Genomic DNA, 27,358 nt, shown 5'->3' on the forward strand with positions numbered 1-27,358 from the left:
ATGAAGAAGCGCTATTTGACGGTTGGGATTCTGACTGGCTTCCTGGTGGGCCTGGTCCTTTTCTTGGGGTTTTTCTTTGGACTGCGCTCAGCCCCGCTGCCCCCAGCGCAGGATGGACATCTCTACAAGACAGCAGCTGTAGCCACGGACGCTGGGCAGTGCTCAATAATTGGAAGGTATCTCTCTTTACTCACGTCCGTACATTCTCTTAGCTATTGTAACAAAGTCAAGGACCCAAACTGTTCTATTTGCTTTTGCTCAGGAACTGCTTTGCTAGCTCTCTGCCTGTGGAGTCTTGCAATGCTTGGTTTTCTCCCCATGCCTGAGAAACATGGTTGCTGACAATCTAAGCTATGTACAATGGGTCCACAGGGATGGGAACCACATAAATGACTGAAATAAACTTTTCAAGCCACCTTTAAAATCCATTTTTTCAGACTCCATGGGGATTTCAGTGGCCAATTCTCACTTTAAATTTAAATGGGAACTGGACATCTAAATGCCATAAGCAGCTCTAGAAAACCTCAGCAGGGTTTTCAAGCTGATCTTAATGTAGATCTGTCCAGCCCACACCAGCAGGAGATGCTGCTTTTTAAAAATTACTCCGTAAGATGGGGGACGCTCAAGAGTAGATGATGCTACCAAGGGAGAGCTCGGTCGTCTGCAGGCTTCTTCTCTGTGAAACTGAACCAGGGTGCATCTTTGTCATCTTGAATAAAATGCTGAGAAAGCGACTGGATACTGCTTCCCTCCTGCCTCTGTGCTGAAGCAGGCAGCCCCTTGAGAGCCTGTGAGCGGGAGGAGGGAGTGGCGGCTGTGATGGGACACTAAACCGGTCTTATAATGTTCAGCCACTAGGTGATGCCATGTGTAACATAACTTATCTGAGCCGCCGGCCGCAAAGCGGGCAGCACGTTAAAGTATCTCTTAGACAGAGAACACCTCTCTTGTCTCGCTCTATGGCGGACGCTCTGTAGCCAGTCCAAATCTGGTACGAAAGCCTGACTTGTCTGTCGCAGCCCTGCGATCTACCATGGACAAGGAGGTCCTGAAAGTGCTGGAGAAGAGGCTGCTGTGCTGTCGGTTGCTGGACGATAATTTTGTTCTCTTTGGCCTGTGCAGGGATATCCTTCAGCAAGGAGGATCTGCAGTAGATGCTGCAATTGCAGCTCTGCTCTGTGTGGGCCTCATGAATCCTCACAGTATGGGAATCGGAGGGGGTCTCTTCCTCACCATCTACACCCACACAGGTAAGAGGGTCAGTCGTAAATGATGGGCAGCATTACCCTTGAGACACGGCTCTGTTTAAAGCAAAGTTTTTAATTCTATCCTAGCACAGGGCGGGTGTGATAGACATCATACCCTACCAACGCAGGTGGGGTGGCCTCAGGCACCCCAGCCAAGCAGGAGTTAGCTCTCAGTGCTGTAGGACTCCAGTTCAGAGGTTCAGTACCACAAAGCCAGTGTGCTGTGTGTCTAGAGTGAAGAGCTGATGCCATCCTTACTCCTTGTGTCTTTAAAGGGAAAGTAGAAGTCATTAATGCAAGAGAGGTGGCTCCAAAAAATGCATCCTTGGGCATGTTTGGGAACAACACAGAGCTCTCCCTTAAAGGTAAGGAGATGTCAGATGGTGCTGACATGTTGATTCCAGTAAGTGGATCCTTGGGCTGTTCAAACTTTAGCTACTGTTGCAATATCTCCTGGGTTCAAAGTACTTCTGACTATTCTGCATCTTGTGGCTGGAGTGGGCCCTACCCAGCCACCTGGGATTCTCACCACCTCAATTTCCTCAGAAATCTCTTCCACCTCCTGCTGATTGCTGCTGTGTATCTTCACTTGTCCAGGAGGTCAGAATGTACTGTCTCGTCCATGACAGTCAGTCACAACAGCCCCCATTGTCTCATTCATACAAAGAACAATGTAGAAAATCAATCTTAATACACAACTGTTAAGGGGCCATATTTTGTATTGCCATGAACAGCATAACATCTGCCACTTTCCTCCCCATGCTCTGATAGACAAGAGCCCCTGCTGTTAGATCTCACCAATGCTTGTGTTGCCGTGAGAGCCATCACTCAACTGTCTTATTAATGGTGGCTCCAGTTGGAGGCCTAGAGGGTCCAGAGGAGAGGCAGAAATTCTCCTGACTGGAAACCAGGGCCGGCGCAACCCATTAGGCGACCTAAGCAGTCGCCTAGGGCGCTACAATTTGGGGGGCGGCGACCACGGCGGTATTTCGGCGGCGGGACCTTCCGCCGCCTCTGTGGGGTGCGGCATTTTGGGGCGGGACCTTCTGCCGCCTAGGGCGGCAGAAAAGCTGGTGGCGCTCCTGCTGGAAACAGAACCATATCAAAAAGACATGAAGCAGCTAAACCAACTGCCTTCCCAGAATGCTTTGAGGGACCTAGGAAAGCAAGTTCTCTTGCTGGGGTACATCTGTATTTGAGGGGGGAAGGGAAAAGCCTCTGTGGGGAAAACTGGTATCCGAGGAATACATTACAATTTGGGGAGGTGCCAATAAAAATGGGACTGTCTATGTGAGGTATAAGTCGTTGCACCAAACCATGGATTGAAATCCCATCTGCATGGGTTACTTGTACAATGCCACGTGTCAACACCCAATAACCATCCCAGTGCAGGTGGATGCAATGAGGCCTATGGTTTAGCTCTGGTTGTATTTGTGTCCTTTACGACAGTCTTTCTCCCTGTTTTTTGATTGGAAGCCATAAGCTGCTTCACCAGTTCAGCTCGCTCTAGTGATGCTATCCCACACTGCAGGGCCTCATGTTGGGTAAAAACCCCAAACCCCTTGCTACCAGCAATTGCCTCAAGAGTTCCCGAACACGTACAGGGAGTGACTGGACCAAAACCAGCTCCGTCAAACCGCATGATTGTATGGGTGGGCTGAACTGTTGCAAAGACATGAGATGCAACCAACTGTTTCATGCAGGCTATTCCCATAAAACAGCTTCCTTGCTAAGTGAACATTAGAGCAAGGCAGCATTTTGCAGACTAAACTCTTATTTGCCAAAAAATGCAGTTTTGAGTCAACTGAAATTGTGTTTGAATTCAGGCTGAATTCAGCAAGTAGGTTCAGCTTTAAAAAAAAAAAATCTAAATGCTTTGATTTGACACTTCTGAAATGAAACATTTTGACTTTTCTTCTTGAAACAATGTTTTCATTTAGAAATGTAGATGGATTTACTTAAATAATAAAAAAAACCCAAATGTTTTGGACTGAATTAAATGTTTTGTTCAAAAATAAAACTTTGTTTTATTTTTGTTTTTTCATTATGGTGAGAAACTCAACTTCCAGTCTGGAACCCAAAATTTTTTTCCTGATTGCTCTCCCCCCTCCTCTCCCAGTTTGGCACTGAACAAGCTCAGCTCTAGTGAAGACATGGCCATGGAGGGGTCTCCTTCACTTCTTGTTCTGGAAATGAGTTCACATAAAGACAACTCTGTCTTTGCTCTTGCTTAGTGTTTGTTGCTGAATGGCCTAATGTCTTCCCTGTTTGCTTCAGGGGGCCTGTCCATTGCGGTTCCAGGAGAAATTCGTGGCTATGAAATGGCTCATAAGCGGCATGGAAAGTTGCCATGGAATAGCCTGTTTCTGCCCAACATCAAGCTGGCGAGAGAAGGGTTCCCAATTGGGAAAGGTCTGGCAGCAGCCATCAAGTCAAAAGAGAAGGCGATTGAAAGCAACCCCTCACTGTGGTAGGTAGCGCTTTGGAGCCTGCATTGGTGCTATTATAACTGCCCCTGCTTGGAGTGGCAGCAAGCTTTGAACTCAGGGACTTCAGAACCAGCAGTATGAGCCTTTGTCATTTGAGCTCAAGGACAAGCCCCATCCCTGGCTGCTGTGGTAGGTTTGATCTCTGATGTGGACCAGCTACAAGTCTATTGGACAAAAAGAGCCACTCTCCACTAGTGTAGGTTACACTGAGCGATGAGTTTGTTTTAACTCTGAGGCAGGAGTTCCTTGTGTATGTTGTTCAGCGAGCAGGCCTGGCATTACTGTCTTGGTACTTGTGTCCGGGGGACCATGTGAATAGCATGTCTTCTAACTCCGCAGTGCTGGTTTTCTCTCGGAAGCTGTTAGCCTGCATACTGCGCAACTCAAAGCCAAAGGTGTCTATGGTGAAGCTCAATGTCAGAGCTAATTCCCTCACTCTCTTTTCCTTTCCCCCGCAGTGAAGTGTTCTGCAGAGGAGGAACAATCCTACACGAGGGGGATGTCATCAAGATGCCCAAACTAGCGAACACCTATGAGACTTTAGCCAACGAGGGAGCAGACGCCTTTTACACAGGGAGCCTGGCGCCCCAAATTGTCAAAGACGTCAAGGAGGCAGGTGAGAAACCAGGGGCTTGAGTATCTTTTTTTTTATATATATATATAATATAAAACTAAACTCCCCAAACATATTCCGAGAGCTGCAGAAGTTCAGCTTCCATGGATGAAAATCTTTGCTGTGGTACCAAGTCTCGGATTTAGCAAAACTTCTTATAATGGCCAAAGAAAGTGAAACCCATTAGCAGCTGGCTGAAGTTGAGTCATTGGTTATAAGTCAGTAGTCGTGGGGCTGATGATTTAGAGCAATGGTTCTCAACCTTTCCAGGCTACTGTGCCCCTTTCAAGAGTCTGATTTGTCTTGCATACCCCAAGTTTCACCTCACTTAAAAACTACTTGCTTACAAAATCAGACATAAAAATGCAAGTGTCATAGCCACACTAGTACTGAAAAATTGCTGACTTTCTCATTTTTACCATATTACTATAAAATAAATCAACTGGAATATAAAGATGGTACTTACATTTCAGTGTATAGTATATAGAGCAGTATAAACTCGTCACCATCTGTATGAAATGTTAGTTTGTACTGAGTTTGCTAGTGCTCTTTACGTAGCCTGTTGCCAAACTAGGCAAATATCTAGATGAGTTGATGTACCCCCTGGTTGAGAACCACTGATTTAGCGTCTTATTGGAGAGAAACAATTTTATTGGGAGAATTTTTTGTGCCAGATTAAATTTAATCTTGGGGGAACAATAAAAAAGTGTAGACTCTTTTCCTGCCAGGAAATAACCTACGTGAAATCTCTGGTCCAAACATCTTTTGCTTTTAGACTCATGGGAAGTACTGACTTCCCATAGCAGATCAGAGGTCTGCTGTCTAATCTGAGATGCAACCTCTGATAATAGCTTATACCTAAAAACATAGGCCCATAGCATGTGAACTTAGTCTGTTCTGTCTGTGGGAATAGGGCTCTTACCCTCTGTAGGCCACTAAATGGTGACAGAAGCATAGGCTTAGCTAGTACATTGTACATAGCTTCGGAATTCACAGAACTGTAGTAACCCACCTATTGTGCTTCTCCTCCCGGAGCAGTGAATTCCTCCAGCTGACTATATACTGTTTGGTTTTTTTTAAGTAATTCCTTCAATTGGTTGTAAATGCTCTGACTTTTAACATCACTGAGTGCCCCCCTGTTCTTGTATTATGGGATAATGATTCCCAGCTTATAGCACTTTTCATCAGCTCTCAAAGCACTTTACAAAGTACGATGGGGAACTTGAGGCACAGAAGGGGTAAGAGGGATGGCTCGGTTTTGACAATGTCAGTACATAGAAGCCGCCAGTCCCTTCTGTCTTATCCTTTCTGTGCGCAGTGTAATCACCTTTATTGCCCTTCTCAGGAGCTCTGGCAGTTTTTACTGTATTTTTCTTAAGATGAAGTGATCAGAATTGGATGCAGCCTCCAGGTGGGCCTGGGTCACCTTTGCATGTCCTGTCCCTTGTCAGCCACATCTCTGAACCTCACAGGTTCAGTTTGGGTTTGGAGGGCCAGGGACACCTAGTTCATCCATTTTCCTTCAGTTCTGTCCGGGGGTCTGTCGGCTCTTGGGGTCAGGAGCCTTCACAAGAGTCTGTCTAGCTCACACCATGCTCAGCACTCGGGTGCCTGAACCACCAAAGGCCAGTTTATCAAAAGTGCTTGGCACCCACAACTGGGGCCTGCTCTTCAGAACTGCCCCCCGCCCCCCTTGTTCTCTGTGGGAGCTGCTGGGCACTGAGCTTTCTTGAAAATGTGGCCACAGGTTCTAAAGTGCCCTGGAGCGAAAATAAATTAAAATCACTCACTGTTCCTAGCCCGGGTGTATGGTCCACCTGGCTCGGCTCCCTCAGCAATGGTCTCCGACCCTCTGAGTGCGTCCCTTTCAGGGGACATAATACAGAGAGAAATAATCCCTGTTCACACAGTGTTGACCACCACTTTCCTTCATCACACTCTGCAAACCCTGCAGTTCCTTTCCAGTGAGGCTGGAAACAGACAGCACCAACCACTCTGTTTGTGGGGGAGCATAAAGCGACTGCATCCACCACCAGCATTTTTCCTCCTTGTAAAACAAGAGGATTCTGTGGCTCGCTCCCTGATGTTACCAGTCTCCCACAATGAGAGATGCAGATGGCCAGAACCCTGGCTGGGATAAGTCAGTCCAACTTCACCAAAGAGTGATGCAGATTTTTGCCAGCTGGGGATCTGACCCTGAGTCAGAAAAGGGATAAACCCATCTCCATTCACACATCCCCTTATCTCCGTAAAGCTGTGGAATCTCACTGGTTAGATCACAATCATGGTGAGGCCACTGCATTCTCACCACTGGCAGCCACAGCAAGGATGGGGAAGGGGGAAGATAGATTCTTCCTCCTACTGGAGATCATGTAAACCCGGAGCCACAGATGGCTTTTCTCTCTGTTCTAGGGGGCATCATTTCAATGGAGGACCTAAGAGATTATACTCCGATCCTGAGTGAAAATCCTTTAAACATCACGATCGGGGAGTTCACCATGTACACACCCAGTGCCCCCCTGAGTGGCCCAGTGCTAGCACTCATCCTCAACATACTGAAAGGTAAGAGCGAGCCTCAGTGAACCACACTGTTACAGGCGATAGCAGCCTGGGGATTCCCAAAGACCGCTGCTGCCCATCGGCCACTGCAATCTCGGTAGGTAAACAGCAGCGTTCTTAATCAACCTCAGTTCTGAAGTGGCCAGTGATTGAAGGCTGTTAGAAGAACACTTCGTACATCTGGGAATCAGCCCTCTAATTCCATAAACGTAGGATATGGCCTCAGCAGATGAAAGAACGGGCTGAAGAATGAAAAGGATTCTCTTGATGGGTGTCCTCTGGTACCCGCATGTGTGGAAATGAAAGGGACACGAACTTATAAGTGACCCCACTTTTTGAAATGTGCTTACCTGCCATTCCTGCAAGTAACACTTAAGGTCACTCTAACAGAGACTAGAGGACATGTTCTCTTTGAAGTGTTTACAGCACTCTGTATTGTCAGTGGCCTGTTTTTTTCTGAATGGGTCTTTCATGCAGCAACTGCAGAAAAGGAAAAAAGAAACGTGACTGTCAGACCCCAAGCAGTGGCTGTTGGGGCTCAGAGGCTGGGGCAATACTTGCTTCTGAGTCTTTTCTGAAAATGACTAGATTTCAAGTTGACCATCTTTCAGAGCCAGTTCCTGTTTGCCACCCACTGGCCCTGTGCTTTCAGATGTGCTCACAATGTGTTATCTACTATTGCCAGGATTTAATTTCTCCAGCGACAGTATCACGACCATGGAGAAAAAGGGTCTGACTTATCACCGCATTGTGGAGGCCTTCCGCTTCGCGTATGCCAAGAGGACTTTACTGGGAGACCCAGCATTTGTCAACATTACGGAGGTAAAGAGCAGAGAAGTCACTTGTCCTAAAAGCAAGATCTTTCTGCATGTCCAAAGCATTATGAAAACCAAGTGGCGATTGGCTTCCAGCCTCTGACAGGGGACCCCAGATATTTCCAAGGACACTTCAGAATTCTGTTTGCCATCAGCAAGTTGATGAAACACAGATCTGAATCCAAATGTAAAGCCATATGTTACCGCTGATCCATGGGTGACCTGCCAGGGATATAAAAAGGAATTTCCACTGGTGTTTGTGAACAGTGTGCAGCCATTGGTTTGCCAGTAGAATTTACATAATATAGATAATACTTTGCACTTCCGTAGCATGTTACATGTTCAACACGCTATACAAACTATAACAGACTATGAACAAGGATAACTCCACTTGTCTGCCTACCTCACGGGGATGGTGACAAGGGACTTCCATAAAGTGTTTTGACTATGAAAGACGTGAACTGGCCTCAGTGATATTAGTGTCGGTGTGTGCAGCGTTCTCTTTATGGAAGCTTGACGTGCTGGCCTAGCAGCATGGAACAAAGGATTCCAGACAATGGAAAGCCAGTGGCTTCCTTGCTGGATTCTCCCCAGTTTTTCAAGGTCTGATGTGACCCATCTCGCAAGGGTTCCAGCATTCTAGAATTACATCTTTAACTGGAACTTATTGATAGCACTGAGCTGCATTTGTCTCTCCTAACAGGTGATCAGGAACATGACCTCTGCGTTCTTTGCGGATAACCTACGGGGGAAAATCACTGACAACGCCACCCATACAGTCGACTACTATGAGCCAGAGTACTACACTCCAGATAATGCCGGTACATCCCATCTCTCCGTTGTGGCTGATGATGGCAGTGCTGTGTCCGCCACCAGCACCATCAACCAATAGTATGAGTTCAGACGTTATTTCCATGTAGGCCTCTACCGTCTTCATAGTGGTTCTGTGGTTGGTATAAACATCACTGGACTGGTATCTCCATAGTGGGTTAGTCGTTGGTAGAGGAATTGCTGACTGGAACTCCCTTTATGGGAGTCATATAGGTGCCACTGTTCTGGTAAGACTTGAACTGGACTTCTAGATTCTATACTTTTCTCTGGTCTAGTCCTGCCAGATGCTGAGCCCCCTCAATCATTGAAATCCACGGGAGCTGAGGGCACTTTACAGGTCAGGCGCTTAATGCTGAGTCCCATGCTATTGAGTAGGACACATAAGATATAAGGACTAGAGGCCTCCATTATGCTTCATTCAAGCCCACTCTTGTTTAAGTTTGCAATGACCTATTCCACCCCCTTTGTCCCTTAGCTTTGCCGTCAGGGAATCCCCTACCGCACTCAAGTACCTCTTTTCAATTAACGTTTCCTTACATTATCAGACTCTTCCTGTTTCTTTCTTTCCTTCTGTCGTAACAAAGGAAGTATAGTTACTGCAGCTGCTCTGCCCATTACCAGCACACTGAGTGTTGCGCTGTTATTGGCTATTAAGAGAGTTCTTTAGTTAGTAAACAGAGGCTTTATCCTGAATTACCAGACTGCAGCCAGGATGGCCTTTCCTCCCCTCTGCTCAGCGTGAACCTTTCCTGCCTGATTCACCTGGTGAGGTCAAATCCAACCTATCGAAATGCCTGTAATGTGTCAAGTGTTGGGCTGTGGCATCACTGAATGAATCGGGTGTGAGACACTAGCGGGTCATAAAGGTGATTGCAGTTTATTCGGTTGCCGAGTGATTTAATCAATAATGAGAAAATGTAAACAAAGTACATGTTGCTGCCGTGGCGTTCTGGTAAAATACCGCCTCTTTTCTGGTAGAGATGGGTCTGGATCCGAGCTTGCAACTCAATCCTATCTCCATGATGGGTTGTACTGGAGCACCTCTACCCCTAGGGCGGTTTGGAGCCGGAGTGCAACCCACACATTTAGGCACATTTGGATATTTGGAGGCTTGGTTTGGCCCCTGCTTTGGGAAATCTGGTTCCTGATCAAACCTGGGATAGTTACACATGCAATGTGGCTATAAATAGAGTTTCCCACTCATGTGGATGGCAGTGTCTCCTGTACAGAGGTTACACCACCACGTGAAAGGCAGAGGAGAACTGGCTCCCCCAAGTGAGATCCAGGGGTAGGTTAATGTCCCTCTGTTAGTCTGCTAGGCACTCTCTGAGTGCAGGCCTGTTCCTTGCAGGGCGGTGAGGTCTCACTCTGAGATACAATAGTTTCATGTAGGGCTGTCAAGCGATTAAAAAAATTAATCGCAATTAATCACACTGTTAAACAATAATAGAATACCATTTATTAAAATATTTTTTGATGTTTTCTACATTTTCAAATATATTGATTTCAATGACAACACAGAATACAAAGTGTACAGTGCTCATTTTGTATTTATTTTTGATTACAAATATTTGCACTGTAATAAACAAAAAAAAAGTATTTTTCAATTCACCTAATACAAGTATTGTAGTGCAATCTCTTTATCATGAAAGTTGAATTTACAAACGTAGAATTATGTACAAAAAAATAACTGCATTAAAAAATAAAACAATGTAAAACTTTAGAGCCTACAAGCCCATTCAGTCCTATTTCTTGTTCAGCCAATCGCTCAGACAAACAAGTTTGTTTAATGCTGCCCTCCTCTTGTTTAAAATGTCACCTGAAAGTGAGAACAGACGTTCGCATGGCACTGTTGTAGCTGGCATCACAAGATATATACGTGCCAGATGCGCTAAAGAGTCATATGTCCTTTCATGCTTCAACCACCATTCCATAGGATATGCGTCCATGCTGATGACCGGTTCTGCTCGATAACGAGCCAAAGCAGTGCGGATTGACGCATGTTCATTTTCATTATCTGAGTCAGATGCCACCAGCAGAAGGTTGATTTTCTTTTTTGGTGGTTTGGGTTCTGTAGTTTCCGCATCGGAGTGTTGCTCTTTTAAGATTTTTGAAAGCAGGCTCCACACCTCGTCCCTCTCAGATTTTGGACGGCACTTCAGATTCTTAAACCTTGGGTCGAGTACTGTAGCTATCTTTAGAAATCTCACATTGGTACCTCTTTGCATTTTGTCAGATCTGCAGCAAAAGTGTTCGTAAAATGAACAACATGTGCTGAGTCATCATCTGAGACTGCTATAACATGAAATATATGGCAGAATACAGGTAAAATAGAGCTGGAGACCATTCTCCCCCTAGGAGTTCAGTCACAAATTTAATTAACTATTATTTTTTTAATGAGCATCATCAGCATGGAAGCATTTCCTCTGGAATGGTGGCCAAAGCATGAAGGGGCATATGAATGTTTAGCATATCTGGCACGTAAATACCTTGCAAGTGCTGGTTACAAAAGTGCCATGCGAATGCCTGTTCTCACTTTCAGGTGGTGATGTAAATTAGAAGCGGGCAACATTGTCTTCCATAAATGTAAACAAACTTGTTTCTCTTAGCGATTGGCGGAACAAGAAGTAGGACTGAGTGGACTTGTAGGCTCTAAAGTTTTACATTGTTTTGTTTTTGAGTTCAGTTATGTAACAAAAATAATCAACATTTGTAAATTGCACTTTCATGATACAGAGATTGCAAAACAGTACGCATATAAGGTGAATTTAAAAATGCTGTTTCTTTTGTTTATAATTTTTACAGTGCAAATATTTGTAATAAAAATAATACAAAGTGAGCACTGTACACTTTGTATTCTGTGTTGTAATTGAAATCAATATATTTAAAAATGTAGAAAAACATCCAAAAATATTTAATACATTTCAATTGGGATTCTATTGTTTAACAGTGCGATTAAAACTGCGATTAATTGCGATTAATTTTTTTTAATCGTGGTTAATTTTTTTGAGTTAATCGCGTGAGTTAACTGCGATTAATCGACAGCCCTAGTTTCATGTGACCTACAATTTACCTGAAGCTTGTCCTTGTCCTAGAGTCTGGGTTTGACGTGCCTTCCCTTCTGCTCGTTCTATTTAGCTTTGGCTCAGAAGTTCGCTCCAACGTGAGTGGAATCATATTTAACGATGAGATGGATGACTTCAGTTCACCTTACATCGTCAATGGCTTCGGAGTCCCTCCCTCTACTGCAAACTTCATCAAACCAGGTAGCACTTCACTCCCTCTCCTTAGCCAGTATCATGGCTGCCTTTTGCATACCAAAGCGATGCTGACTGCCAGCTAGAGAGCAGCATCCCCTGACCTCTCACTGACTCTGCACTGACATCATGATTGACATCATCCCCGACCTCTCACTGACATCATGACTGACTTCATCCCCTGACTCTGCACTGACTCGAGGTCCCTCTCACATGTGGGAAACACGCAAGTTCTGTATACTGCATCACTGATAATAGCTCATTAACTACAGATCACGTTTCCTTACTGTGATCTGTATGCACTGCCTGGCCAAGAGGAACACAAGCATCTGTAGTGTCAAGCAAAACACCCGGGACTTGCTTATCCCCAGCTGCCTGAAGCCCTCACAAAGGTGAGCTCAAAAATCATCCAAGTGCCGTGCTCCACAACTGCAAGAGAGCCTTGGACATCGCTGATCAGGGAGGCAGTGAGTGAACGTGGGAGGCCCTGGGAATGGTGCACAACCTTGCAGCATTCCAACAATCTACGGGCTGCAAGGAATTTGCATAAATATTTAAAATGCATTTGTGTCAGTGTGTATGCTCTCCCTCCCCCACAATACCTTTGGAATACAGCTCTGAAAAAAATACACTCTATTTTGCTAACCTTTAAACCCAGGTCTCTTCCCTTTACTTTCCTTGTTTCCATTTTTTTACAGGTGAGGTGGAGTCAGAGAGGGACACCCCCTATATGTAAAAGCTGCCTTTTGCCAGTGACAAGGGTGGCTCATGGGGCAATGAAGATGAGATGGGGGGCCAGGGGTTTAGTGCAAGGGAGCCTCCCCAATCAGATCTAGAGCCACAGAGGTTCTCGCCCGGACGGGAAAGTGACCAGGAAGGGCCCATTACTCAGGGATGAGTTCTGAAGCGGAACCCTGGCCTCCAGTGTATGGGTGCACGCAGCTGGATAGCTGGCATGCTGAGGTGTGCCCATATGTCAGGGGCCAGCTCAAAGCCCATGTAGTTCTCACTCCTACCCCCTCTACAAAGTCAACAAAGGGGGGGGGGTTCAGGGGATGACAGAATCCCCTTGGCAGCTGAAGAGAGACTTGTGCGCTGAACCAGCAGATCTGGGATCTGCAAAAGACCAACAGTAGCAGTGTTCTGTATTTCTAGCCTAAGCAGGCTATGGTGGTGTGGGCATGTAATTAACTACAAGTTAATGTCTGTGTGCACTCTTACAGGTAAACGGCCCCTGTCCTCCATGTGTCCATCAATCCTAGTGGATAAAACAAATAAGATCAAGATGGTGGTTGGTGCGTCTGGAGGAACAAAAATCACCACAGCAACAGCACTGGTACGTGTCTCTGTGGGATGGATGAGGAGACAGTTAGTAGAGGCCAGACAAGGTTGGAGAGGTGGCTGAGGGCTGGTCCACACTGGGGCGGGGGATCGATATAGGAAACGCAACTTCAGCTACGAGAATAGCGTAGCTGAAGTCGATGTTTCCTATATCGAACTAAAAATACTTACTTCGGGTCCACGCGGCGCAGACAGGCTCCCCCGTCGACAGCGCTTCCTCCTCTCGGAGAGCAGGAGTTCCGCAGTCGACGGGGGAGCGCTTCTGGGATCGATCTATCGCGTCCAGATGAGACGCGATAAATCGATCCCAGAAGATCGATCTCTACCCACCGAATTAGGCGGGTAGTGTGGACCAGCCCTGAGTCATTCTGTCCTGCTTCTCATTGGGAAGGCTCCCATGAGATTGCCTTGAGATTCAGAAATTTTAAGGGTAGAAGGAAACATTATGACGATCTAGTCTGACCCGCTACAAAATGCAGACCCTCACCCAGTAATTTCTGCATCAAGCCCATAACTTCTGTGTGAACTATAGCATATATTTTAAGACAACATCTGGATATAAAGACTGCAAGTGATGGAGAATCCACAGCCTCCCTGTGTAAGTTCTTCTAGTGGTTACTTGCCATCACTGTTAAAAATCTGCACCATAATTCTGTCTGAATTTGTCGTGTCCAACCATATGATCCCATTATGCCTTTTCCTGCTTGATTAAAAAGCCACTTACTGACGAATCTCTTCCCCATGTAGGTAGTAATAGACTGTGATCAAGTCTCCTCTTATCCTTCTCTTGGAGTAAACTCAATGGAGAGATTTAGGAAGCTCAGTCTATGAGGAATGGTTTCCAGACCTCAAATATTCTTGTACCTCTTTTCCTAAACTCTTTTTGATGCGTGGACACCAGGACTAGACACTATTCCGATAATGGTCTCACTAATGGGGTATACAGAAGTAATAGGGTCTCCCTCATCCTATTTGATAGTCTCCTGCTTAGGTATGAAGGATGTGTTCACCCTCTTAGGGTACATCTATACTTACTTCCTGGTCCGGATGTAAGCGATCGATCTTCTGGGATCGATTTATCACGTCTTGTCTAGACGCGATAAATCGATCCCGGATCGATCCCGGAAGTGCTCGCCGTCGACGCCGGTACTCCAGCTCAGCGAGAGGACTACGCGGCATCGACGGGGGAGCCTGCCTGCAGCGTCTGGACCCGCGGTAAGTTCGGACTAAGGTACTTCGAATTCAGCTACGTTATTAACGTAGCTGAATTTGCGTACCTTAGTCCGAAGTGGGGGGGTAGTGTGGACCCAGGGCCGGCTCCAGGCACCAGGCAACAAAGCTGGTGCTTGGGGCGGCACCTGGAGGGGGGCGGCGCGGCGCTCGGGCCGCCGGGGAGAGCGGGGCCACAGACGGGCTCGCCGCCCTCCCCCCCCCGCGCCCTCCCCCCGGCTGCTGGGGGGAGAGCGGCTGCCGGGGGGAGAGCCGAGCCCCCGCCGGGGCTCGCCGCCCTGCCCCCGGCGCTCTGGCCGCCGGGGGGGGGGGCAGGGGGGGGGGGAGAGCCGAGCCCCCGCCGGGGCTCGTCGCCCTCCTCCCAGGGCTCCGGCCGCCCTCCCCTCCGGCGCCCTCCCCCCGGCCGCCGGGGGGAGAGCGGAGCCCCCGCCGGGGCTCGCCACCCTCGCCCCGGGGCTCCGGCCGCCCTCACCCCGGCGGGAGAGCGGAGCCCCCGCCGGGGCTCGCCGCCCCCCCCCGGGCTCCGGCCGCCCCCCCCCCCGCCCTGCGCTCTGGCCGCCGGGGGGAGAGCCGAGCCCCAGCCGGGGCTCGCCGCCCTCTCGCCGCCCTGCCCCCGGCGCTCTGGCCGCCGGGGGGGGCAGGGGGGGGGGGAGAGCCGAGCCCCCGCCGGGGCTCGTCGCCCTCCTCCCAGGGCTCCGGCCGCCCTCCCCCCGGCGGGAGAGCGGAGCCCCCGCCGGGGCTCGCCGCCCCCCCCCCCGGGCTCCGGCCGCCCCCCCCCCCCGCCCTGCGCTCTGGCCGCCGGGGGGAGAGCCGAGCCCCAGCCGGGGCTCGCCGCCCTCTCGCCGCCCTGCCCCCGGCGCTCTGGCCGCCGGGGGGGGCAGGGGGGTGGGAGAGCCGAGCCCCAGCCGGGGCTCGCCGCCCTCTCGTCGCCCTCCTCCCAGGGCTCCGGCCGTCCTCCCCTCCGGCGCCCTCCCCCCGGCCGCCGGGGGGAGAGCGGAGCCCCCGCCGGGGCTCGCCAGCCTCGCCCCGGGGCTCCGGCCGCCCTCCCCCCGGCGGGAGAGCGGAGCCCCCGCCGGGGCTCACCGCCCCCCCCCCCCGGGCTCGCCGCCCTGCCCCCGGCACTCTGGCCGCCGGGGGGAGAGCCGAGCCCCCGCCGGGGAGAGCCGAGCCCCCACCGGGGCTCGCCGCCCTCCTCCCAGGGCTCCGGCCGCCCTCCCCTCCGGCGCCCTCCCCCCGGGGCTCCGGCCGCCCTCCCCCCGGCGGGAGAGCGGAGCCCCCCCCGGGGCTCGCCGCACCCCCCCCCCACGGGGGGGGGGGCGGCGGAGGCTTTTTTGCCTGGGGCGGCAAAAAAGCCAGAGCCGGCCCTGTGTGGACCAGGCCTCAGTTACAGCATCGCACTCAGAGCTCATGTTCACTTAGGGTTCATGGGTAGATATGTCCTTTTCAGTGTTGCTGAATTCCAGGCTACTGTCTCCCATCTTGTGTGATCGACATGCTTTGTTTCCATGGAGAACGTCCTAGTGAGCACGTCACACAAGAAAACAGCCATAATGTAACCTCACAACTGGGATGGAGTTCAGAAATCTAGGCTCTATCCCCAGCTCTGCCATTGACTGTTCTTGGGCAAATCAACTAACCTCAGTTTCCCCATAGATAAAATGGGGATGACCATCTGACAATCTTTGTGAAGAGCTTTGGGTCTATGGGTGAAAGTGCTACATAGGAGCTAAGTACTACTTAATGGGACCTACCTGGGTTAGCCAGGAGCAGCACCAGAGGTTTTTGGCGCCCTAGGCGGGGGTCCTTCCGCGCTCCCGGTCGTCGTCAGCAATTCTGCGGCGGGGGGGTCCTTCCACGCTCCCGGTCTTCGGGGCACTTCGGCGGTGGGTCCTGGAGTGAGTGAAGGACCCGCTGCAGAATTGCCGCCGAAGACCCGGAGCGCGGAAGGACCCCCCGCCGCCGAATTGCTGCCGAGGGCGGCAAAATGCCGCCCCCCCAAATCCTGGTGCCCTAGGCAACCGCCTAGGTCACCTAAATGGAAGCGCCGGCCCTGGGGTTAGCTGCAGCTATACGGAGCCCTAGCGTACGTCCCAGCTGAATCATTCCACTGTGCTCTGGAGACCAGGACATACCAAATTCCTTTGACTTGGACGTTATTCTAAATGCATGCTTTATGTTTCTACAGAACTTAATACAATTACTCAACCGAGCAGGACACTGCTCTGGCAAGTATATATATACATATATAATCCAATCAATACAAAATGGTTAGTGTACATTAAAGTTATAACCCTAACAAATGTAGAAATGCATAATGAAGGCTGCTATCCTAACCCTCACAACACTGTTACAATGGAAAACGGTATCTGCAATAGAAAACCTTCATTTTAGAAGCGTCAGGTGTACCACTATGCTGTGTGCAGAAGTCACTTTTTTCGGCCATGCACTTTATTATAATTATCCCACAGGTAAGTGGGGAACATGGAGACCTGGGAGATGGGTCAGAAACGAGAGGGAGTGTGGGCTATATTGGCAGAGAGAAAGGAGGGTCAGGACAAAACTGGGAGGAAAGAACAAACCAGTATCTTAGATGCCTATATACAAATGCGAGAAGTATGGGTAATAAGCAGGAAGAACTGGAAGTGCTAATAAATAAATACAACTATGACATTGTTGGCATCACTGAAACTTGGTGGGATAATACACATGATTGGAATGTTGGTGTGGATGGGTACAGCTTGCTCAGGAAGGATAGACAGGGGAAAAAGGGAGGAGGTGTTGCCTTATATATTAAAAATGTACACACTTGGACTGAGGTAGAGATGGACATAGGAGATGGAAGTGTTGAGAGTCTCTGGGTTAAGCTAAAAGGGGTAAAAAACAAGGGAGATGTCATGCTAGGAGTCTACTACAGGTCACCTAACCAGGTGGAAGAGGTGGATGAGGCTTTTTTTAAGCAACAAAATCATCCAAAGCCCAAGATTTGGTGGTGATGGGGGACTTCAACTATCCGGATATATGTTGGGAAAATAACACAGCGGGGCACAGACTATCCAACAAATTATTGGACTGCATTGCAGACAACTTTTTATTTCAGAAGGTTGAAAAAGCTACTAGGGGGGAAGCTGTTCTAGACTTGATTTTAACAAATAGGGAGGAACTCGTTGAGAATTTGAAAGTAGAAGGCAGCTTGGGTGAAAGTGATCATGAAATCATAGAGTTTGCAATTCTAAGGAAGGGTAGAAGGGAGAACAGCAAAATAGAGACAATGGATTTCAGGAAGGCAGATTTTGGTAAGCTCAGAGAGCTGATAGGTAAGGTCCCATGGGAATCAAGACTGAGGGGAAAAACAACTGAGGAGAGTTGGCAGTTTTTCAAAGGGACACTATTAAGGGCCCAAAAGCAAGCTATTCCGCTGGTTAGGAAAGATAGAAAATGTGGCAAAAGACCACCTTGGCTTAACCACAAGAGCTTGCATGATCTAAAAAATAAAAAGGAGTCATATAAAAAATGGAAACTAGGACAGATTACAAAGGATGAATATAGGCAAACAACACAGGAATGCAGGGGCAAGATTAGAAAGGCAAAGGCACAAAATGAGCTCAAACTAGCTACGGGAATAAAGGGAAACAAGAAGACTTTTTATCAATACATTAGAAGCAAGAGGAAGACCAAAGACAGGGTAGGCCCACTGCTTAGTGAAGAGGGAGAAACAGTAACAGGAAACTTGGAAATGGCAGAGATGCTTAATGACTTCTTTGTTTCGGTCTTCACCAAGAAGTCTGAAGGAATGCCTAACATAGTGAATGCTAATGGGAAGGGGGTAGGTTTAGCAGATAAAATAAAAAAAGAACAAGTTAAAAATCACTTAGAAAAGGTAGATGCCTGCAAGTCACCAAGGCCTGATGAAATGCATCCTAGAATACTCAAGGAGCTAATAGAGGAGGTGTCTGAGCCTCTAGCTATTATCGTTGGAAAATCATGGGAGACGGGAGAGATTCCAGAAGACTGGAAAAGGGGCAAATATAGTGCCCATCTATAAAAAGGGAAATAAAAACAACCCAGGAAACCAGACCAGTTAGTTTAACTTCTGTGCCAGGGAAGATAATGGAGCAAGTAATTAAGGAAATCATCTGCAAACACTTGGAAGGTGGTAAGGTGATAGGGAACAGCCAGCATGGATTTGTAAAGAACAAATCATGTCAAACCAATCTGATAGCTTTCTTTGATAGGATAACGAGCTTTGTGGATAAGGGTGAAGCTGTGGATGTGGTATACCTAGACTTTAGTAAGGCATTTGATACAGTCTCGCATGATATTCTTATCGATAAATTAGGCAAATACAATTTAGATGGGGCTACTATAAGGTGGGTGCATAACTGGCTGGATAACCGTACTCAGAGAGTTGTTATTAATGGTTCCCAATCCTGCTGGAAAGGCATAACGAGTGGGGTACCACAGGGGTCTGTTTTGGGACCAGCTCTGTTCAATATCTTCATCAACGACTTACATATTGGCATAGAAAGTACGCTTATTAAGTTTGCGGATGATACCAAACTGGGAGGGATTGCAACTGCTTTGGAGGACAGGGTCATAATTCAAAATGATCTGGACAAATTGGAGAAATGGTCTGAGTTAAACAGGATGAAGTTTAGCAAAGACAAATGCAAAGTGCTCCACTTAAGAAGAAAAAATCAGTTTCACACATACAGAATGGGAAGAGACTGTCTAGGAAGGAGTACGGCAGAAAGGGATCTAGGGGTTATAGTGGACCACAAGCTAAATATGAGTCAACAGTGTGATGCTGTTGCAAAAAAAGCAAACATGATTCTGGGATGTATTAACAGGTGTGTTGTGAGCAAGACACGAGAAGTCATTCTTCCGCTCTACTCTGCTCTGGTTAGGCCTCAGCTGGAGTATTGTGTCCAGTTCTGGGCACCGCATTTCAAGAAAGATGTGGAGAAATTGGAAAGGGTCCAGAGAAGAGCAACAAGAATGATTAAAGGTCTTGAGAACATGACCTATGAAGGAAGGCTGAAAGAATTGGGTTTGTTTAGTTTGGAAAAGAGAAGACTGAGAGGGGACATGATAGCAGTTTTCAGGTATTTAAAAGGGTGTCATAAGGAGGAGGGAGAAAACTTGTTCACCTTAGCCTCTAAGGATAGAACAAGAAGCAATGGGTTTAAACTGCAGCAAGGGAGGTCTAGGTTGGACATTAGGAAAAAGTTCCTAACTGTCAGGGTGGTTAAACACTGGAATAGATTGCCTAGGGAGGTTGTGGAATCTCCATCTCTGGAGATATTTAAGAGTAGGTTAGATAAATGTCTATCAGGGATGGTCTAGACAGTATTTGGTCCTGCCATGCGGGCAGGGGACTGGACTCGATGACCTCTCGAGGTCCCTTCCAGTCCTAGAATCTATGAATCTATGAATAATATAACTAATGTAGCATGATCTCAAAAAAAACAAGTTTGCTGAGTGCCTACACAATGCCTTAAGCTTTTGGAGGCATTTAAAAAGGCTACTTTAAAAAGCACCTGTGTGTGCGTACAACCCACAGTTGTTTACACTAAACCCCGTACTTGTGTACATTCCTGAGCACATGAATATTTGTATCTGTCTCTTTGCATGAGATTTTCCTGAGTGCAAAAGGGTGAATATTTTTTTTTTTTTTTGGTTGCTGAAAGAGTTAGTGGGTCAATAACACTTGGTTAGCAAATACAGTCGTCTACTGTCCTTGGCGGTAAAGAATCCAAGTCAGATTTGGTACAATGTTCCAAGCTTCTGAGGTAGCTTTCCTGGTGTGCCCTGCTTTGGGGTGATAATGGTCCAAGTACACTTTAACAGAAGACCAGCAGAGGCTGCTGTTGAGCCTCATTCGGTATAACTTACTGAGAATTAACGGGACAATCTAGGTCACGTGCATCACAGGCATGCAAAGTTCCTAACTTATCCAATATTTCTTTCTGAGAGCTACATGGTTTGCATGGGAACTGCCCCTTCATGCATTTCTCCTCATGCAGGTACAAAAGCAGGACTCTCAAATGGCAGCTGTGCTGCACAGCTACAGGTTACATGTACTGGAACTCTAACTCGGCTTCATTTCAGTCTGCTTTAGAAATGTGGATCCTCAAGATTCACTGTACAAACGTCTTACAGAAGCAGCCTTACAAAGTCTTATGGTTTTCACAGGAAGAAGCTGTCACCCTAGTGCTCTGCTTCCTCTGATAACGGCTGTTGCTGTCCCTCTGGGCACTGCAGAGTGATAGGGGGGTATGTGTGGTCTAGATACAGAGAAGTGCAAAATTCAGACACTAACTTCGAATGCCCTAAGGTTTTGCCCTTTTTATTTAGAGCCATAAGGGCTCAGCTGAGCAACTGGGATCTGGGATTCTGAATTCCACCTCTAAAGCACAGCTTTTGTATAAAGTCGCCCAGACCCACTGCAGTTCTGCTTTTGTGGTCCAGTCTGCTTCCTGCTTATGTTTTCTCTCTGTACAAAGCACATCGCTGAACTGCATGCAGGGTTTTCCCAAGCTCATACAAAGCACAGCAGTTGTACACGTGGGGCTAGCACCTGGAATCTGGAGGTGCAAGGCAAGAGGAGGTTGTGAAATAGTTGCCTTACGCCAGCTATTGAGGTCCTTGATCCTAGAGATCTTCTAACGTGTTTGCCTGTAGCCCTACGTGGCAGTTAGAACAGCCAGGGATGAGCCAGGCATCAGGGAGCTTTGTCCAGGCTGGCTTCAAGGCAGGGAGTGGTGGAGAAGGGGCTATGGTGGCTCTGAATCACCTGAGCAGCCCTGTATACTGGGGTGATCTCCTGTGTCCCGTTCAACCAGCTTTAGAGGCAGCATTGTACAGGTAACGCCTAACATGCTGAGGAATCTGGCTCTCTTTTACTGCAGTATCTTGACACCAATGACAGATTTCTCTGGGGGCAGGTCATGTACTAATGCTGCAGCTTTCTGCTTCATCCAGACAGTCATCAAATCCCTCTGGTTCGGGTACGATGTGACAAAGGCTGTGGAAGAACCTCGAGTTCATGATCAGCTGTTTCCCAATGTCACGGAGCTGGAGCAGAACGTAGAGCAGGTCTGTTGGTCTTCTCTGGGAGGGATTGGGGCAGGGGGTATGATGTCAGACATGATCCTGGTCTCCGCAGGCACCGTGGGAATGTTTTCCCTATATTCCATTGCGTAATGTTTGTCTGACTGTTTATGAGCTTAAGAATTAAAGCTGGGCAAAGCTTTGGCCTTGATCCACCACACGGAGTTCAAGGGCCCATCCATGTGGGTTTGCACTCGGAATTTTGGCTGCAAACAAAGCCGGAAATGCCAGTACTACAGAGCTGCCCTTGGATTTGCCTGCAGGTAATTTAATGCTGTCCTTGGCCCCGCGTAGCTCAAAAGCTTTTCAAAATACTCAGCCTGGGCTAGGCATGAAGTTTGTAACAACTTCAAACCCAGTGAATTTCAACAGGCTTTGTCTCTTAATGTATCTCTCTCTTCGTGATCCTGAAGAGTTGGGTATGAAGCTGAGTCGTTCTATGGCACTTGAAGGATGGCCAAGGAGATGTTCATTCAGTGCTGAGATCACCCTTGGAAATCTGTAGAAAACTTCCATCAGAGGTCCTTACATGGGACCTTTGCTGTACTCTCAATGCATTGCTACACTGGGGTAAAACCTGCTTCAGTCTGGATTCACAATGACAGATACCACCCAACTCAAGCCAGCAGACCTGCTTCTCTGATACACTAACCTCCCCGATGTCCTGCGGGCAGATGTGGATCAGCACTTTCTCTGCAGAGCTCCTGAACGACTCTAGCAGACACTGCAGGCCTTGTGTCTTTAAAAACATATGCTTTTCCCAGACAAAACCTGCTTTGTTCATCACACTAGAAACACTGTGTCCAGAAACCCCTTTTCTATCTGTGGAGAGCTAAAGGGGCTTCCGCTGTAGTTATTGCAGCAACTAAAATAGCCATTATCAAGTTTGGGTAAAAGCCACAAAAACACCCTGTCAACCTCAGAACTAGTCAGTTGACTGGAGTGAGGCAGTTTGCCTACAAAACTTGAAGTGGCATGGATGAGGAGCTCATGAATGGACGTGACGGGCTGTAGTGTTCAAAATGTTTCACTTACATAAAATGGCCCTACTGGGTCAGACCAAAGGTCCATCTAGCCCAATATCCTGTCTACTGACAGTGGCCAGTGCCAGGTGCTTCAAAGGGAATGAACAGAACAGGCAATCATCAAGTGATCCACCCCCTGTCCATTCCCAACTTCTGGCAAACAGAGGCTAGGGACACTCAGAGCATGGTGTTGCACCCCGGCCCATCCTGGCTAGTGGCCATCGATAGACCTATCCATTAATTTCTCTAGTTATTTTTTTGAACCCTGTTATAGTTTTGGCCTTCACAACAAAGAGTCCCACAGGTTGACTATGTGTTGTGTGAAGAAATACTTCCTTTTTTAAATTTTAAACCTGCAGCCCATTAATTTCCCTATTAATGACCCCTAGTTCTTGCATTCTGTAAAGGAGTAAATAACACTTTATTCGCTTTCTCCACACCAGTCAAGATGTTATAAACCTCTATCATATCCCCCACCCCTCAGTCATCTCTTTTCCAAGCTGAAAAGTCCATCTTTTTAATCTCTTCATACAGAAGCTGTTCCATACCCCTAATCATTTTTGTTGCCCTTCTCTGTACCTTTTCCAAGTCTAATATATCTTTTTTGAGATGGGGCAACCAGATCTGACCAGAGTATTCAAGATGTGGGTGTACCATGGATTTTTATAGAGGCATTATGATATTTTCTGTCTTCTCTGTCCCTTTCCTAATGCTTCCTAATATTCTGTTAGCTTTTTTGACTGCAGCTGCACATGGAGCAGATGTTTTTGGAAACTATCCACAATGACGCCAAGATCTCTCACTCTAGTGCTCTGCTTCCTCTGATAACGGCTGTTGCTGTCCCTGTTTGGGCACTGCAGAGTGATAGGGGGGTATGTGTGGTCTAGATACAGAGAAATGCAAAATTCTGACACTAACTTCAAATGCCCTAAGGTTTTGCCCTTTTTATTTAGAGCCATAAGGGCTCAGCTGAGCAACTGGGATCTGGGATTCTGAATTCCACCTCTAAAGCACATGTTGGGCAGGATCTATAAAGACCCCCAGACCCACTGCAGTTCTGCTTTTGTGGTCCATTCTGCTTCCTGCTTATGTTTCCTCTCTGTACAAAGCACATCGCTGAACTGCACGCATGGGTTTCCCAAGCTCATACAATGTGCATTCTTTTGCCTTTATCCACATTGAATGTCATCTGCCATTTTATTGCCCAGTCACCCAGTTTTGTGAGAATCCTTTGTAGCTCTTCGTAGTCTGCTTTGGACTTCACTATCTTGAATAATTTTGTATCATCCTGCAAATTTTGCCAACTCACTGTTTACTCCTTTTTCCAGATCATTTATGAATATGTTGAATAGGACTGGTCCCAGTATAGACCCTTGGGGGACACCACTATTTACTTCTCTCCATTCTGAAAACTGACCATTTATTCCTATCTTTTAACCAGTTACTGATCCATGAGAGGACCTTCCCTCTTATCCCATGACTGCTTACTTTGCTTAAGAGCCTTTGGTGAGGGACCTTATCATAGGCTTTCTGAAAATCAAAGTACACTATCTCCACTGGATCACCCTTGCCCACATGCTTGTTGACCCCCTCAAAGAATTTTAGTTAGATTGGTGAGGCATGATTTCCCTTTACAAAAAATCATGTTGACACTTCCCCAGCAAATCATGTTCATCTATGTGTCTGACAATTCCATTCTTTACTATAGTTTCAACCAGTTTGCCCAGTACTGAAGTTAGGCTTACCGGCATATAATTGCCAGGATTGCCTCTGGAGCCTTTTTTATAAATTGGTGTCACATGAGCTATCCTCCAGTCATCTGGTACAGAGGCTGATTTAAATGATAGGTTACAAACCACAGTTAGTAGTTCTGCAATTTCACATTTGAGTTCCTTCAGAATTCTTGGGTGAATACCAGCTGGTCCTGGTGACTTATTACTGTTGTTTATCAATCTGTTCCAAAACCTCCTCTAATGACACCTCAATCTGGGACAGTTCCTCAGATTTGTCACCTAAAAAGAATAGTTTAGGTTTGGGAATCTCCCTCACATCCTCCACAGTGAAGACTGATGCAAAAAATTCATTTAATTTCTCCGCAATGGCTTCATCTCCTTTGAGTGCTTTGTTAGCACCTTGATCGTCCAGTGTCCCCACTGATTGTTTGGCAGGCATCCTGCTTTTCCTGTTACTTTTTGAGTCTGTGGCTAGTTGCTCTTCAAATTCTTTTTTGGCCTGCCTAATTATACTTTTACACTTGACTTGCCAGAGTTTATGCTCCTTTTCTATTTTCTTCGATGGGATTTAACTTCCAATTATTAAAGGATGCCTTTATGCCTCTAACTGCTTCTTTTACTTTGTTTAGCCACGGTGGCACTTTTTGGGGCCTCTTACTATGTTTTTTTATGTGAGGTATACATTTAATTTAAGCCTCTATTATGGTGTTTTTTAAGTTTCCATGCAGCTTGCAGGCATTTCACTTTTGGGACTGTACCTTTTAATTTCTGTTTAACTAGCTGCCTCTTTTTTGTGCAGTTCCCCATTTTGAAATTAAATGCTACTGTGGTGGGCTTATTTGGTGTCCCACCACCCCCACAGGGATGTTACATTTAATTATATTATGGTTGCTTATTACCAAGTGGTTCAGCTATATTCACCTCTTGAACCAGACCCTATGCTCCATTTAGGATTACATCAAGAATTGCTTTCTGTCACGTTGTAGCAAAACCCCTTGGAAAGCCGGAGAAAGGAGGTAGCTGGTTGGAGGAGTGGGAGGGTGGAGATGGTGGAACAGGTTTCTGCGTGGAGCTACCAGCAGCAGAGGGGCAGCTCAGCAGTCCAGTATACTTGTGTGTTGCAAGTGAGGTACATTGCACGTACTGTGTAACTCTGTGTGCATCCTTCGGGGCCTCTCCTGTTGTGTGTTTACCCCTTCTCTCTGCATTCCAGGGCATAGAAGAGGAACTAAAGAAGAGGAAACACGATATCAAGCGGACTAACAGTAGCGCCGTCGTCCAGGCCATTCTGTGGACTGCTGATGGCTGGGCTGCTGTGTCTGATTCCCGGAAAGGTGGCTTCCCAGCAGGCTACTGAAGTCGCTCGAGCTGCTCTGACAGCCTGCTTCTTTGCAGCTCTAGTGACCAGCTTACATTTGGGGAGAGGGGGGAGGGAATACTTGAGCACTGCAACTCAGGGACTGTCACAGGAAAGAATGAATTTGCCTGTGGTTCTGCTAATGGATCTGGACAGAGGTTATCGAGGGTCATTACTGAAAAGTGCCTTACAACAGACCAGTGTGCTAAGAAGAAACACAAATCTCCCAGAATATACAGCACCTACCTAAAGGGTCTAGTCCCTCCTCCTGCTCACCAGGGATTGAGTGCACAGCATTTGGAAGGCCCAAAGCCCCAGCTGTAGAAAGTGTTCCTTTAGTTTTCAGCTTTATCCAGCCAGTGGCTGTCCTGGTCTGTCCTCTAGAAGTGACCGCCTTCCCGTGAGACATGAATGCTGGACTGTGAATGGGATGCAAGGTGCTGGCAACTCTACACTGTAAAGCAGTACACCCGAGCTACAGTCTGAAGAGTGATTGGGATAACCCTTTTCCACACCCTCACCCATTTTCTTAACAGACTATCGTCTTGCTTCTCATTTCAGGAGTTTGAGGCATGACTGGGTAGCTGAAGAAGTGATGGTGCCAATGTCTTTTGTTTGTTTTTGATATCTGTTCAAAAGCTGTAAAGGGAAGACAGAGGCTACCTGTTTAATTTATGCTGAAAAAGAATTACAGGCCTATGGAGGTAAACATCCCTGCTTTCACCTGTACAGTACACGTGTCCACAACGAATCGGGAGGCTCTATATGACTGAGGCACTGCAGCAATTTGGCTCCTTGGTGCAACTCCTTCAGGTGCCAGAAAATAGGGACAAGGCTCCCTTATCCGTGATGCGTCTTCCCTTCTCCCCTCACCCCAGGAGTCTCCAATTTGTCTCTCACTATTATCCCTTCTGACAGCATGCAAATTCCTAGAGTCCAAAGGAAAAAGAAAGGAAGCATTTAAAGCTGAATATCATGGTATAAACTACTGACAGCCAGGGAAGCATGGTATCTTGTCTTTCAGTTACAAAGCACAACTTCGGAGGGGTCGGTTTGGTTATATCACTGTGATATGGTGTCTAGCAGCTAAAAAAAGATCTTTCTATAAGGGATGTGGCGGGGTGCAGAGTGCCCATCCTTAAACTCCAAATTTGATGCAGTTGAATACATGGATTTTTCTTTCTTACCTGCAGCTTACCCCAAAGACTTGAATATTGCAGAAGTTGTGTCCTTAGATGAGTGTGAAGCTGTGGGTTCAGCCAACTGTGTGTCCCTTAAACTTTTGAGTTGCTTGTGACTTTAGCCATCTTTATAACAGAAATAAGAATATTCACCACCTTCAGAGCTTGGGTTCATTCATTTGGATTTGAGATGCAAGGTGGGTAAATAAGGCCTGAGCACCCTCGCTGCCTACTGAAGTCTCCCCACCAGAGGTGAGGCTGGTCAGTAGCTTTCAGAAGCCCTTGGTACCTTACAGGATGGGCACAAACAAATTGTCAAACCGGCAGCCTGCTACTCTCTCCATTGTCTGTTGGAGTTGGGTGAAATCCAAGAACTAAAATATAACTGGTCTAAACAGGATTTTAAAAATCTATTCAGTTGCAATAACTGGTGGCATTAGTAATACAAACAAGACTTCACTGAAAATGAATGTTAACCTGAAGTAGCCCTCTAAAGAACAAGCTCAAGTATTTGTTCACTTGTATTTTAAAACAAGCCCCCCCCCCCCCAAATCCTCAATACTAATAACG

At 47.2% G+C, this 27,358-nt stretch overlaps 1 protein-coding gene across 2 annotated transcripts; it reads left to right on the forward strand.

The window, feature by feature from the left end:
• On the forward strand, positions 1 to 27,261 carry GGT1 (gamma-glutamyltransferase 1). 2 transcript variants are annotated; one of them, XM_065417528.1, is made up of 12 exons: positions 1 to 176; positions 1,123 to 1,262; positions 1,532 to 1,612; positions 3,525 to 3,717; positions 4,195 to 4,352; positions 6,762 to 6,911; positions 7,594 to 7,730; positions 8,427 to 8,614; positions 11,693 to 11,820; positions 13,035 to 13,147; positions 21,364 to 21,477; positions 25,464 to 27,261. In XM_065417528.1, exons 1-12 carry the CDS (start codon positions 1 to 3, stop codon positions 25,605 to 25,607), a joined length of 1,722 nt encoding a protein of 573 aa, XP_065273600.1. In that variant the 3' UTR covers positions 25,608 to 27,261. The 2 variants fall into 2 exon arrangements, with proteins under 2 accessions (XP_065273600.1, XP_065273601.1); XM_065417529.1 differs by having other exon boundaries at positions 1,123 to 1,250; positions 1,523 to 1,612.
• Positions 27,262 to 27,358: the final 97 nt, after the last annotated feature.

The sequence above is a fragment of the Emys orbicularis genome, chromosome 16, assembly GCF_028017835.1.
Source record: "Emys orbicularis isolate rEmyOrb1 chromosome 16, rEmyOrb1.hap1, whole genome shotgun sequence".
Taxonomy (NCBI): domain Eukaryota; kingdom Metazoa; phylum Chordata; order Testudines; family Emydidae; genus Emys; species Emys orbicularis.